General features: G+C 39.3%; 1 protein-coding gene across 2 annotated transcripts in view; it reads left to right on the top strand.

The window, feature by feature from the left end:
• usp43a (ubiquitin specific peptidase 43a) overlaps positions 1 to 15,637 on the top strand; it is a 225,343-nt gene that overhangs the window by 11,756 nt on the left and 197,950 nt on the right. For both annotated transcript variants that reach the window (XM_074689798.1, XM_074689791.1), the window contains exon 2: positions 14,849 to 15,016. In XM_074689798.1, the coding sequence (XP_074545899.1) occupies positions 14,849 to 15,016 (168 nt within the window). The remainder of the gene's footprint in view (positions 1 to 14,848; positions 15,017 to 15,637) is intronic.

Genomic DNA, 15,637 nt, shown 5'->3' with positions numbered 1-15,637 from the left:
AATATCTACAATACTATGTGGAAAAAATGGAACAACATATTATAAGTGGTTGCTGCTTCTGAATAACAGCATTTTTATTGTGCACACAGTATGGAAGCCACTTTTCAAATCATTTACCACTACTACACTGGCTTGAAATGTAAACATAGTAAGTAGGTCAAATCAAGATGAAATCTGACGTTTTGGAGGAGAAAAAGTTAATCTTGGAGGTGAAAAACTTCATAATTCTATACGACACAACACATTCTTTCTATAAGGATGCCAACAGAAAGAAAGAAGGCATGGGCTGAATGTGCTGAAGTTTGGAGAGGACCAGATGAGCTTAACATGCTAATTAATTACCATGAAAGTACGTTGTCATGAGTGGATTCCTGTTGAAACATGTGGTTCTCCTGTGATCTTGTGATCTTGGGTATCCATCTGCCATGGGTGCTGCCCTGCGCTGTGCAACGCTCTTGAGACGCATCCAGTATGAATTGGCATGCGTCCAAAATCAGCAGAACTGCGCTGTGCTGCGCTCACGCTTTATGTGTGACCACACGTCTGTTGTAGAGGCAAAAAATCCACCCATAATAACACAGCTTCCATGTCCTTCTCACATGTTTTCATAGCCTGGTTGTATTCGATTACGTGTTTCAGCTTTAGGTGGTGGAACATGTTTGTGGTGTTGCCACCCTTCGCGGTAATAGTTCTCCTTCACATTTTTGCATTTGATGTGTTTTGCTGCGTGTCTGATCTTTGGTCAGCCAAACCATCTCCACATCACTGAGGTAGCTCCTCTTTTAGGCACTAAATCCTCATGTGAGGATGAAGTTGATGCTGCTTTGCTACTTTCATGCTCGGCCCACAGAGCACAGCAGGGTGCGCGTCAAAAGAATTAGACCGGTATTATTGCACATGGTATGATATGGCACACCCCAAGTGCCAGTATGTCTTTTTTCTTTAGACAATCATCCAATGCACAAAATAACACAAACAGGGGCCACCAGCAGAATGAGATGTTTGGCATTAAAAGAGAAGATTTGGCTAATTTTTCATGGGTGTTTTCCAGCTTCTTAGAATTTCACTCGTCTTGGGGCAGATGATGATCAACTTTAAATGAAGTAAAGTGACTTCTTTGTGTTTCACCTGTGTCTCTAACCTCACTCAATATTCTTCCTATGTGTGTATGACCAAAATCTGCCTTCACAGCATCTGTCTCATTATGAAACACTGAATTCGACCGACATGTAATGAATAATCAAATGTTTCTAAATGAGGTGCTGCATTCAAAGGTCAGCATTTCATATCTGCTCCGCTACACATCTGACGTTCATGAACTCTGGGAGGATAAATCGTCCCTTCATTACTTTCACTTTAGACTTGTTCACATCACTTTAACTGGATGACAGGGTGAGCCTTTTTTTCTCTACTGCGTTTCACTCCTGACCTAACGGCTCTAACAAACCAGGCTCTACTTTTAGAAGTTACAGGCCCGGACTCATCTTTTTACGCTTGACAGGATGCAGCTCTGTGGGGCCAGTGGAGAAGATATGAAGCCTGGTGTTTTTAAGTAGTTGTGTTGTTCTCAGAGAGCAGGCAGGGTGTGACAGCGAGGCAGGGCAGCCAGACTGATGGTTTGTTTGTCTTTTCTTGTCTCTGCTCTCCGTCAAGGAGCGATCTAAGTCTCACTCTTGGAGCTGAAGATGTATGTGCTTGTGGAAAGAAGCACACACACAGAAATACACACACCACCTGGACTCTGTGCTGAATCTGCAAACTGGGACCTCATTTTGCATTGATGGCAGCGATTTGTCAGCGAGACAGATCAGGGACTTTTTCTTCTCACATTTTTGTGCTATAAACACTTTGGAACATTTGAGTTTACAGACTTCTTTTCAATCCATAGATTTATGAATACTAGCTTCCACATACAGTTGAGGTCAAAATTATTAGTCCATCTATAGGATTATTATTGTAATGCACTGAAACCAAATTATGTCACGAAAACAAAAAAACAACCAAGGTCAAAAACATCACCCCCTGATGCTAATAGCCAGCTGTGTGTCCTTTTTACTGGGTAATATCATGAAGTTGTTTTCTGTAGTTTGTCCCAAGCCTTTGACACATCGTCTGAGGAATCCCAGCACATTTTCTCTAGCAACAATGTTGCCCAACAGGTTACTTACCACATTGCACAGTGGAAACAATCAAAGAAAACTTTGGTTTTTTCCTTAGCAGACTACAGTTGTGCCAGAGCAGTCCATTTTTGTGGCATCAAGGCTCTACCAACTGTCTTCTGTGACAGTTCCTGACTCGGCTAAGTCATAAACTTGTGTAGTTTTGCAGTTGATGTCGGCTCTTGAGAGATATGCATTGCTTTATCACTAGTTTTCTGTCCAGAGTTCAGTTTGAAATCTTTGCTTTCTACCTCTGCCAGTCTTGTTCTGGACTGTGTGGCTCTCTCTTTGAATTTCTTACTCCATGTCTTGATACTTGTAAACAATGCTGTGATAATTTTGTATCCCTCTCTTGCTTCTCAAGTATTGACAGTTCTTTTTAAACTTCAGTCCAAAGTAGGTGTGAGTATTGTCAAGATCCTCACGATACGATAACATCACAATATCACGATATTGTGATATATTGCAATACTCTACAAAGTCAAATATTTGATTAAAAACAATTTTTTTAGGGCCCGAGCCCCCGAGAACCGGGGTGAGGCCCTCTTGTAACCGTTGGGATTATTATTATGTTTTATTGTATTTGAAATAATGGAAGTCAGATGCAGTGTTTCATAGAGAAACTACTAAAAAGCCAGAGCTAAAGGCTCTCTTGTTAATCTTCCTTCTGTCCTTTTTTTGTCTGACAGTTAGGCTCCAGTGTCCACCATCACTACAAAATTAATCACATAAATCATTTTTAGCAGAGAAAAACATAGATCTCTGTGTTTTAGCTCTTCTCACTACTAAACTTCTTCAGCCGGCATGGTGTTGTCATAGAGACCTGGACATGCTGTAAATCACTCCAGTTCTGGACGACCCAAACTCAAAGCTGAGAAGTAGCAATTTAAAATAGCATGTAACCAGCAATATTGGCACTGATGATCTCATTTTAAAGTGTCGATTACGATCTGGCATATATCTAGAAGGGAGACTTTTTCAAGATCACTTTCAAACTCCTCACAGCCTCTCTAAGGGGACTGATGAATTTGACCCAGGTAGTTTTTTTTTTGCTGTTGTGAATTAATTGTGTTTCTGTGTGCAAAATAAAATAATGTAGGCATCCAAATGAAAACTAGGATGTTAGAAAAAGTTAGAAATACATTAATCTGTTAAACAGCACTTTTATCAGCATTTTGACCTTAACTCCAAGTTGTGTTATGTAGTCTGTAGATTTTTGTTCTTTTCACCTACTGACCAAAATATGAAATATTCCTTCAGTTCATTCGAGCACAGCAGAAGGATATCGTCTGTGCTTGTAAAGTGAAAAAAGAAGTCTTAATGCTCCAAAACTGCACCTCACACTTGTAAACACAAAAACTTGCCCACTAACACGTAACGCTACAGAGCCACCATATGGTGTTTGGAAGCGGCATGTGTTCCCACGACTCAGCGAACTCCACTCCATTATACCTACACTGCTGTGACAAAAGGCAATAAAGAAACACAAGGAGGTGTGTGTCTGTGTAAGCACCACAATATGAGACCATTTCCATCAGCTTTATTATACCTGCTGTGATTTATGTAGCAGGGGTTTGTGGACAAGGTTGCAAGGAGCCGTGGGAATAAATCAATCTTAACTATCGCGGGGTGGGATGCTGCAATCGCTGAATCATGGAGAAGAGTCTAGGAGGACTTTTTCCTACTTTATCTTGGTGATGGGAAGCACATGGAGAAGGCATATAGGCTAATGACCACATGACAGATACTATGCAGTAATGTATATTTACAGCTTCAGCTGAGAGTATCAATTTCTCCGTCTCAGCAGAGCCCAGGGAGCATTTCCCGAGCTGTAAACCATTCAGAGGAGATTATTCCCGTCGCATCTCATCCTTTTTTATTTCTTACTGATCGCCCGTAAATCCCACACCGGGGATGTCCACAGACACGCAAGCTTTGTTCAGTCTTGACTCGCTGGCTCCTTTATCGAAGGATTTTCCAAGCTTCTCAGTGTTGCGTAGGAAATTTAGGGTCTGATTCCAGGATTTGGGCTTAAGATTTGTGATAAAGACACTTGATGTGGAGGTGAAATCCAGTGTGGCCTTGGATGACACAGGAAGTAGCAGGTGGTATTAGCTTGGATTTAGAGGGATGGCAGGAGGGGGAGGCGAGGAAGGACAGATGCAAGGCGACACAAGAGAGGCTTGTCTTCATGTGTGTGTGTAAGTGTGTGTGGTGAAACTGGGAGCTCAGCTATGACTGTTAAGCAGATGGGGTTGTTTTAGCATTTCAGAGTGAGAAAAGATACTAAAATACAGTTTTCCCTTCCAGTTACTGAGTTTGATACTTTATCATGAGTAATAGCTTATACTGAAAATCCTTTTGTTGGGCTGGGACGATATGCTTTTCTCCCAATTCCATTAAGATTTTTGGAGTGCAGATTCGATTTAAATTGGGATTCTTTGACAATTTAGATTTTTGCAATTTTTAGTTTGATTTTGTAACACCAGACCATATGAAAAAGTGGAGTAATGCTTATGTCTACAGACTATATCAGGAGCCATCACAAAAAGCTCCCAGAGAGCCCAGACCTCCACCAAGCATATTGTGATTTTCATGCGACACTTAAGTCCTGCTTTAATGTTATACTTCCTTTCAGCAGACTGTCCGCTACAATTTGGTGTTAGATGCAGGTTTGTACAATAATTTGTTTCCTGACAGTGTTGAAAATGATGATGACCCAGTACATTTTTCATATTCCAGATCCTCGTATCCAGAATATTGCCAGGATCTGGATCATACCTTAACATCTGTCAGATATTTATGGTGACCTTGTCTTGTATTGTTTTGCAAAGCAATCAGACCATTTGTGGTGGAGTTATATACACACATGGTGAAAACGGCCCTATCTCACAATGATAAAGAATCCTTTAAAAAAGTCCTGGATTCAGACGGTGATCCGGATCACCTCCAAAATTTAATCACTTCTTTTTATCCTATTTTGAATTTTTCCTGAAAATTTCATCAAGATCTGTTTGTTACTTTTTGAGTTATGTTGTTCACAGACAAACAAACAAACAAACAGACAAACTCTCACAAAAACATAACCTCCTTGGCAGAGGTAGAAAATAAAATAAAGGATTTAAATTTGAAAAAATCGTTAAACAAAACCCCCGGTACCATTATTTTTTTTCTCCCACTCCGATCCTTTTGAAACCAGTATGTTAAAAAAAATAGAAACTTTCCGCTATCCAAAGAGCGCAGGAGACAAATGTTCATTACACTAGAGTGGAGAGTGGCATCTCCAATACTTCAGTTATTAAAATCAAAGCTCAGAAATGGCGTTGTTGGATAGATGATAGTCTCCACTTTTTTTATTCCCGACAGTCCAACTGGATTGATACGCACACTTAAGATTTCCTCTCCCTTATCTTTCATTGCACCTCTGTGCCACAATGACTACAACAGTTTGTGTGTAACACTGTGTGAGTTTGCACCTGCTTTTCTGACGTGCTACGTATAGACGCAAAAACAGTGACCACTAACAGTTTCAGGTTTGATAAATCACTATGCAAGCGCTGAATGATTATATTTGCATCTCCTCCTCCCAGATATGATTGGCTAATCATCATCTGTCAATCCTTAACAAATGAATTCAATTGAAATTCTATCGACCATGTCCCATACTTCTATCAAGGAAAAGTTATTTCGGGTTATATATCTTTATCATTTTATCAAGTGTTTTTGTCTCAAGTAAAAATTGTCATATTACACTTGATGAAGTGATGGAACACATCTAACTCATCAGTCTAGAAAATGTCTTGTTTCAAGTTGTTTTAAGACGAAAATGAGGTCTGGATTTCTTGCAACAAGTAGAAAAAATCTTTTTAATGTGTTTCAAGCAATTTAGACCTCATTATTTTCTGAAAATAACTTGAAACAAGACATTTTTCTGGACCGGTCAGGTGAGTGTGGCTCATATTAAGTTTGAAAAGACATTTTCTACTGAAAATAAGACAAAAACACTTGATAAGTTTTCAGTTATTGCAGTGCAGGCCCACCAAGAACCATTGTTACAACGAAGAAATAATCTACCTAACACATATTTCCGTACTTTTTGTGTTTAGTTTACATGATAGTGATGTAAAAACAGTGATTGCTGAATTGACATCCATCTCTCTGTCAAACCAGCCACACCCCTAGAGGAATAGGTGATGAAAAAACAGAGTGTGTTTAAGTTATATAGTTGTATATGTTCCTGCCATAATCTGTCAGCCTTACTCTCTGTGTCTGTCACTGAGGAATCCATCCTGACCTGTTTTTCAGGCTGGCGAGGTGTTGGGTTGTAAATGGGCTTTTAAAGGAGAGACAGAGAGGAGGGTTATTTTGCTTTGGTGTAAATCTAAAGTAAATTCCCGCCCTTTCTGCTGCCACTCTGATCTGTCGTTGTTTACAGAGGGAGAGGATGGATGTGGGGATGGGATGAGGAGTAATGGTGTTAGGAGGAGCAGCGGGAGTGCAGACCTCCCTCATGCAGAGGTTGTGACCCCTGCTGTGGAGCCTGCAGGTTTATGACTGTCTCTGTTGCTGATTTCTGTCTTTTTGATGCTTTCTTGTTCTTTGAAGGCTCTCTGTCCTTGATCTTTTTGTTTTATCCTCTTTGCAAAAGAAAATGAAAACTTCTGCTACATTAGTCATAACTGGAGTTCTTTTTTACCTGAGCTGAGTTAAGATGAAACTTTGAGTTTTCTTTGTTTATACGACCTCGAACTGAACTCAATTAAACCCCCCCAAAAAGACAGAACTGCTGTGTGTTTCTAACATAATTTAGGATTTTGGTGTACTGGGGTTCTTCTTTGATAATTACAGCAGATAGTGAAGGTAATCCTGAATATGAAAACTCTAATAAAGAATTCAGTGAGCATACCTCCACACCACCACAGGAACCTCTGATTTTCCACAGTGAAAAAAGAAAATTTATCAAACTACTAGCAAATAGAAACCACTCAGCTGTGCTCCCACAAGCTCTGATGTAATAAAAAACCTAATGAGCAAAATCAATATTTGAAATAAAGCCGGAGAGAATAAGGTGAAATGCTTCTGAAACCACCTCACCGGGTTAGAGCCAATCAGGTGAGGGCTGAGAATCAGATCCTCCATCCAGACTGATCGATAGTTCAACACAAAAAGCTAAAGTCCCTCTGAAGTTGACCCTGGTGCTCGCCTTCATCCTCTCCTTGACTCGCCCTGAAGTGTTTTCTCAACAAACACTTCAGCTATGCTCAGGTCAGCTTTAAACACCACGCAGTGTTTGCACAGCAGCTTGACATTTCGGCTTACCTGCAACTCTTGTCTTTACCTCCCCAGAAATTCCTCCCACTGCACTTTGTTTCTCACTTTCATTTCCTCCTTTAGAAGAATTCAATTAACTCTAAGTATTGATGCCTGGGAATACAAATTTGTCCCTTTTAAAGTGCGGTGAGGCAGTTTTGTCTCCAGGGACGCTCAGAAAGACAGTGCTCCAAACAGATATCAAAGAGTGAGCAACATTAGCATTGGTTGCTTTTACACACACGGACACACAAGCTATCAATTAAACAGATGAGGAAACAGCAGAGGTGAGGCTAGCTGAGTGGTTACATGATATCTTAACTTCATGATGTCATAAAAAAACACACATTTGGGTACAATTAGGTACTATTATGGGTACCAGAGAGCTTCTGTCAAAAGTAGTGGGTACTGATTCATGTAAAATCAAAAGGTACCATGTGTAGGTACCTAAATGTATCCTTGTGACTGTGAAGGCGTGGAAGTGAAGGCGATTTTCCATGCTGGACATGAACACAGAAATGCAAGGTTATATATTGAAAAATAAATATGTCAAATTAAAAAAAAAAGTAGAAATCTATTATTAAACAAATTTATATTTTTTACCACATGAACACAAAAAGTACTGGAAATTGGTACTGTTGAGTACCGGTACCGATTGCCAGGTATTTGGCATCAGAACCATATCATTTCAAATGTGAAAGGTACCCATCCCTACATTTAAGGACTTTAGAAATTCTCACTCTATATACTTGCCTATAAGGATGGGTACCTTTCACATTTGAATTGTACATGGCAATCAGTATCGGTACTCAATGGTACCAGTTTTTGGTACTTTTGTGCGTTTATGTGGTAATAGATACTAATTTGTTTTCTAATAAAATCTTAAAATTTTTCAATTTAACAATTGTATCTTTCAATATATAAACTTGCAAGGCTGTGTTCATGTCCAGTATGGTAAATCTCCTACTCTTCCATCCCAGCACAGTCACATGGATGCATTTAGGTACTTAAACCTGATACTGTTTGATTTTATGTGAATCGGTACTTGGTGCTATGGGGATATTGAATTTCAAATTTGGTCTGTACCCATAAAAGTAACTGATTCAGTATCCATCCCTATTTGCCTGTTTATAATCCAGAATCAAAATAGAGTTACAGCATCAAAAATCCTTTCTTACAAATTCAATTTCCTAGTCTCCCTGGTCAGGTCCAACACTAACCCATTTAACGTTTGTAGACCAAATCTCTCTATAATGACACTACACCAGCTGCTTAAGTTTAGTAGTAGTTAGTAAGACCTGACCTTCTTCTTGAAGACAAAGATTTTTTGGAGTTATCTTGTAATAACACTGGAGCTGGACTATCTTCTATGGGAACCAAGTACCAATTCAGGTAAATTGAACAGAACCATGTTTTGGAACCTTAACACATCCTTGTGACTGTAAGGGAGTGGAAGAGAAGGCCATTTTCCATGCTGGACATAAACACAGCATTGCAAGTTTATATATCGAAGAGTAAACATTTCAAATGGAAGAAAATAAAGATTTTTTAATTAAACAAGTTAATATCTATTACCACATTAACACACACAAAAGTACCAAAAATTGGTACTGTTGAGGACCGGTACCGATTGCCAGATACTGTGCATCGGCACTGCATTGTTTCAAATGTGAAAGGTACCCATCACTAGTCTGTTCAAACTTGAGAGTCTATCAATAAAATGAAGAGTGAGGTTACGTTAGCTCTGAGGTTGGAGTTGGTAGATGAGCCCTGGTAGGACATAACCAGGATTTACTAACGTCACACATTAAGGGCACATCTCAGAGCACCAGGCTGTGGGTAACATTAAACAGGAAGTCTGTTCAATTTCTGGATACTAAACTAAAAACTAAGTTTACAAAGTTTGATTGTTGTCATGCTTCAAACAACAGCACTACCTGACTACAAATAAACACATTACCTTGTCGCTTTGCATCCTGGGAAAAGTTATCATGAACAAAAAAAAGTAAAATTCTGCTCTCCAAAACAAATGCACTGCCTGGTAACAGTCACATCTTCATGATAGTGGGTGACGGTGCTCATGGGAAATTGAGTCTTGAACCTATTCTGTCCAAAGGTGTCACTGTATTAATGTCAAACAAAGCACCTCACAGCAGCTTTTTCAAGGAAACAGTCATTCTCACTAGGGATGTCCTAATACAGATTTTTTTACTTCAACGGGCAATTCGATTTTTCATAAGTTTTTCCGATACTAATCCAATACCGGTACCTACATTTTCAGACCCTTAGAAATAATGCAACCAGTATTACATACATATCCTTTTTTATTTTACTTTATAAAATGAACCTTATTGCAAAAAACTTTCCTCTCAACCAGGCCATAAAAAGAACTAAATACTTAAAATAAATAACATAAATCCTGAATAGTTCAAAATGTAAAGCCATAATATAACTTGATTTTACAAAAGAAATAAACTTTGAAGACAAAAAATACTGACCAAGAAAGTGCAGAGTACAGCTGCAGTAAAAGTGTGATGGTGCTGAAAACATGTGGAAACTGAATCCATCCCAAGACTTGACGAAATCCAATGCTATCCGATCCTCCTACTGGCCGCCAAAACTGATCAGTGTATTGGATTCAGACATCCCCAGTTCTCACTTTCATTGAGTTACTGATACACAAGAATGACTCTAAAAATCCACTCTGGCCTTGGATACAAACAGTTTGAGAATCTGAAACGAAACGCTTGCATGCAGATTATCACATACCCCAACACGAATCAGCACACCTCTAAACTTTCACACCCATAATGGGCTGACATTGGTGTCCCAATTTGTGGTTTTCACACTGTGTTGCGTAGTTGTATTAGAGGGGAAAATTAACACAAGGGTCACATTCAAAAATGAAACACTATTCCTGCCTGCTCTACTGTTAACAACCTCCCTGTTTCCCCTTTCTTTAACCTTCCTACACCTCTCCTTCAACCCAGCAACTTGCTTTGATGTGTGCTCAGCAGCAGGGATGGAAGAAGGGATAAAATCTTGTTAGTGGGCAGAAGATTCAAGTTTTGATCCTTTCTTCCTTATTAACACTTTTTATCTTTGGATTTCCCACAACTGCTGTGTCCCTTTCAATAAACCGACATGTAAAACACTCACAGCAGGTTTGATGAAACTCCTCCGACAGCCCTCCTCTTTCCTCCGTTACTCCGTTTCTCACACTCTCCATCTGTCCCTCATCCCTCCATCCCCTGTCAGCGCTCCCTCACAGGGATGAAGCTCATTAGTGGGCTTCCTCCATCAGGTACAGCGTGCGTGAGAGTGAGTGTGAGTGCGTGTGTGTGTGTGTGTCCCTCCTGTGTTTATATTTAGACACCGGGGCACCATAGGTATGATGTGGTGATTTTTAATGAGGTATGGAGCAGAGCCTGGATCCTGTCAGTCACAGACAGAGATGAAGCAGGAGAGACAGACAGACGAGGATCCACCCGCTGAAGTGATAATGCAGTCATTAGTATTTGGTGTCATTTCTCTCAGCCTGACTCATAAACTCACTACTCCTTCCTCGTAATTGAATTAGACAGACTGGGTAGTTTTTTTTCTCCACTCTCGTAACACCTGTCAGGTTTGGAGCGGATTTGTATGACTCATCCTCTGATGTGCAGCTGTGAGTGTTAGGAAATACATCTAAGCAATGAAAATACTACAAATGTGTTTTTTTTATGTTGACTGAAACAGCAAAAATAGTAACCCAGGTACATCATTGAAAAACACAGACGTAGTATAAAATTGCTTTCTCTATTCCTGCAGTAGAAGTGTTTGTCATGTTGTCAATGTTTGATTATACTTCTGCATGGATTTATACGGAAGCCCTACAAGGTCAACAATGATACATTTAATTTTCTCAGTTTTCTTGAAATAATGTGTTCATTTCAGCTGAGATCCCAGCTTGTTCTTCATGTTATTTTTTAAGGGAAAAATAACCAATTTTCTCAAGATAATTTATCATCATATCTTTTCTGATGGATTTTCAAGGGAAACACAAGATTTTACTTTTAGACTGCCAGAAAATTATCTCAAGGAAATAAGAACCCTGTTCTCAAGATAATGAGAGTATTTTATCCTGATTCAAAAAAACAAAGTCTTTTTTTTTTGTCAAATATTATTTACTAGATTTGCTGTTATTGAGGTGTGTACAGAAAGGGAAAAGACATTTTAGATACACAAAACAGAAAAACTCCCGAACAAGAACAACATATTGATTTGCACTCATTGGCCCTCATTTATCAAACTTGCGTGGACATTGGTGCAGATCTGGGTGTAAAAACAAGCTTATGGCAACGTTCATGTGTGATTTATGAAACTTGCGTACCAGGGCCAATCACCGCGTACGCCTGATCAGCTGTTGACTTTATCATGGACGTGAGTGTGTATCAAAAACTGACAACGCCTCTCTATTTTTTATCTTTTTTTAAGTAAACCTATCAAAGAAACACATTTTTTTGTGGGGAAAAATCAGCTGACAGCTCACGCAGCTCTTTCATTACAAAGTATTTTATAGATTGGCCGAAGAAGAGTGAAATGTTAGAAACATTTTTGGTGTCATATCTAATTTGAGTATCTACATAATAATCTAAGAACTAGGGATGCACGATATTGGATTTTTGCCGATATCCGATATGCCAATATATCGAAACCTCTTTTGGCCGATACCGATACCGATAATCACAAGTTTGTTTGTTTTTTTCACTGTAAAGAAAGCTAAGTCTATCCCGTACTGGAATTTATGTGTTACTCTAATTGTGACGGTCTTATTTGTTTAAGAAACACACATAAAACAAGACAAAAAAACATTTGGTTTTACCATAAATAAGAAATGTATTATTTTTTCAAACTCAAGACATTTAGTATTGAAATCCAGAAAAATAATTTCTTTAGATCACGTGAACTTTAAATGTAAAATGCATTTTTCAACATAACCAAGTTGCATTTGATTATTTTAGAGCTACTGTAACAACCTGGTGACAGACACAGAGCTCTGCAGTGCAAATACATGAAGTGCTACATTTTATTTAAGGAGCTTATTTTTCAGATGGAAAATAATAATAATCCTAACTGAATAGCACCTTATCGGCTGTGCTTATCGGCAGAAATTTTCATATCTGCCGATACCGATAAACGTGTTTTTAAGCTTCTATCAGCCGATACCAATACTGTGCCCATAATATCGCGCATCCTTACTAAGATTATCAGTTTTTATTTCTCAAAATGTTTTGCCCTCATATGATCAAATAATTCTCCTCCACAGACGGATTTCCCTCACTGCATCACGCTCCCCACTGACATGAAACTTGCGCACACAAACTCAGACCTGGCGTGGGATTTGAGCGTACCTGATGTCCATGCTCAGATTGATAAATGCCGATCTGTGCGTGGAAAGGAGCGTACACCCATTTTTCAGGTGTACGCACGTTTGATAAATGAGGGCCAGTCACACTACAAGAACAAAAAGGACAAGACAACAAACTCAATTGACACAGATATCAACAAGTAGACAAGTGGTATCACAGAAAGGGAGAGAAAAGGAAAGACAAGGGATAAGGAAAGGAAGAAAAAAAAGGAGAAGTATGTCTAATAATATTCAAATAAATAACAAAATCAGCAAATCAGTTGTTCATTCATTTTCAGCTTCAGTAAGTAAGGTATCTATATACAGTGAAAAAGGTTGCCAGATCTCATGGAAGGGCTGAAAGGACCCTATCATGGAGAATCTGATTTTCTCAAATCTTACCCAATGTAAACTTTCTTGAATCCATCAGTTATGTGTGGGTGGGAAAGATTGAGTCCGTTTAAGAAGAAGGAGCCTTCTTGCTAGCAGGGTGGAAAATACAATATGAAGACTTTGACCAGCCAGAGGGTTGATGCAATCCAAAAGGAGCAATAAGACGGTCAGGGTTCACAGTGCAGCCAAGGACTGCCCCTAATGTATCAAAAACGGTGCACCAGAAATCACTTACAAAGTTTATTTTTCTGAAATAATGAAATCATTTTGTGGAGATCTAAGAATCTGCACCTGTGTTTCTTTGGTGCTCATTATTAAGTAGCTAAATCACAAAGAAGCAGAAAAAGGCCTTTATTACCTCAATGTGTGGCTTCACCAACTTCAATGAAACTCACAATTCATCATTATCAGTTTTAAATCTCAGTTTCAAATGTCCAAATTTTGAATTTAAATCCAAAATTCTAGCTGAGAGATTCCATTACACATTAACAATCCAATTTTGACAAACTCCAACCAATAAAACATTTTACAGTTTCTTTCTGATCTCGTCAAACTCAGACATGGCAGTTGCAAAAAAAACAAAAAAAAACATAATTTGCACTTACCAGTCGTTGTGCTGAGATCCTGTTCGTGACGCCAATTTGTTGAGGAAATTTCAGGAATCTTGACACTTGATGAAGAAGACTCAGGAGACTCAGATGGCTCAAGTTTTAATAGTTTATATAGGGATATGAGATTGGGATTGCTATGTCTATCTATGAGCCAATGGGTTCAGCTTAGCTTGGTAACTCAGTGTGAGAAACAGCGAATCCAATGCAGACCAGGAAAAACACTGTCTCTGTGTACAGATAACTTAAGGCAAATACAGGTATTATTGTGACACATATAGAGGCAATTTACAGAATTAACTAAGGAAAGTCATAACGCAATATGAAAATTCCACCACAATAACCTTTAGAGCTTCCGTAGATTTGGTGAAACGCCATAAAATTCACTGATGCAGCACTCTCTCTCTCGGCCTTTCCTCCTTTAAAGCTGCTTGCTTAAGGTAAAGCTCAAACCGAAGCTAATGCATTGTTCCTACAGAGATACTGACATTAGCTGTGCAAGTAATTTGATTAGCATTCAAGAGCTGGCGTGCAAGCAATTACTAATGTTAGCCAAACTGCGCTATTAGTGTTGTTTCATATCGCTGCCCTGTGGAGCATTTGACAAGTGGTTCACTTTAAAGCTTTAAAAGAAATATAAAAAGCTGGAAAAGAGTTGGACTTCAGTGTTTGTTGTCAAACTGATCCAGTGCTCGCTGTAAGCCACTTCCTAAACACACACAGTGCTCAGGAGGGTGCGCTGGATTTATTGTTCTTAGTACACCTTATTGTTTGGTTGCTCTTCTGGGTGGTGTTTCAAAAAAAGAAGTCAGTAACATCCATTAAAACAGATACTAAATGTTGCCTGTGATACAATAAGTACAGTCCCCATCCTAATACCACTCCTCATACTAACTGGCCTTATTTTAATATGAAGGATATCAGTCTTCAGTGTCTCCTGTGATCACCCAAAGTGACCGATCAATCACACCATCTCTCCTCTCTTTTAGAGCATCGTGGCCAAGTACGGCTCACAGTTTCGGGGAAACTCCCAGCATGATGCCCTCGAGTTCCTCCTCTGGCTTCTGGACAGAGTTCATGAAGATGCCAATTCCAGCCCCAACAACAACAACAGTAGCAGCAGCAGCAACAACAACAAGACCAAAGCCAACACCAAGGTAAGTCCACATCATCAAGCAGCAGCCTCAGGCTGTGAAGCAGTGAGTCGGTCTGTTGCTGTGCTGTCTCACGCCCCCACACACACAGACATAAACAGAAAAACACAAAGCTGCAGTTGCTTTCAGCCCGTAGCATATTGCTTTTTCAGAAGGGATGTAGAAATGTTATGTTGTTTGTTTACAAAGATGGCTTTGTTTCCTTATCCTGAAATAAACATTCCCAGGAACATTCCTGAGGCCCATTGTTTGTCCGTGTTTTCACCTCAGGCAAAAAACTTGGGTACTTTATGCACATCATGCCAGTGATGGTATGTAAAGAAAAAAATAACGGCAATTGCAACACACTGCCAGACCAGTAGATGGCAGTAAGTCAGAAATGAAGTTCATTTAGCATATATGACACCAAAGAAGAAGACAAATCAGAAGCAGTGGGTGCGTCTCAAAGCTCCTAAGTTACATTCTTCCTTCCTCCACTTGCATTGTTCACTTGTGTTTTTGTCCCTCCCATCAGAGATGATGGAGAGACGCGTGTTTCAGTTGTGACGGCATCAGCTGATCACCTCTGGATCATCTGTCAGTCAGCTCTAACAGCTGTTTGTGTGTCTGCACGTGCGCTGTAAT

Source organism: Halichoeres trimaculatus, unplaced genomic scaffold (assembly GCF_033239565.1).
Source record: "Halichoeres trimaculatus isolate MK-OKI-2021-1 unplaced genomic scaffold, fHalTri1.1 fHalTri1_scaffold_2, whole genome shotgun sequence".
Lineage (NCBI taxonomy): Eukaryota > Metazoa > Chordata > Actinopteri > Labriformes > Labridae > Halichoeres > Halichoeres trimaculatus.
This window is presented reverse-complemented; position numbering and strand designations above follow the sequence as displayed.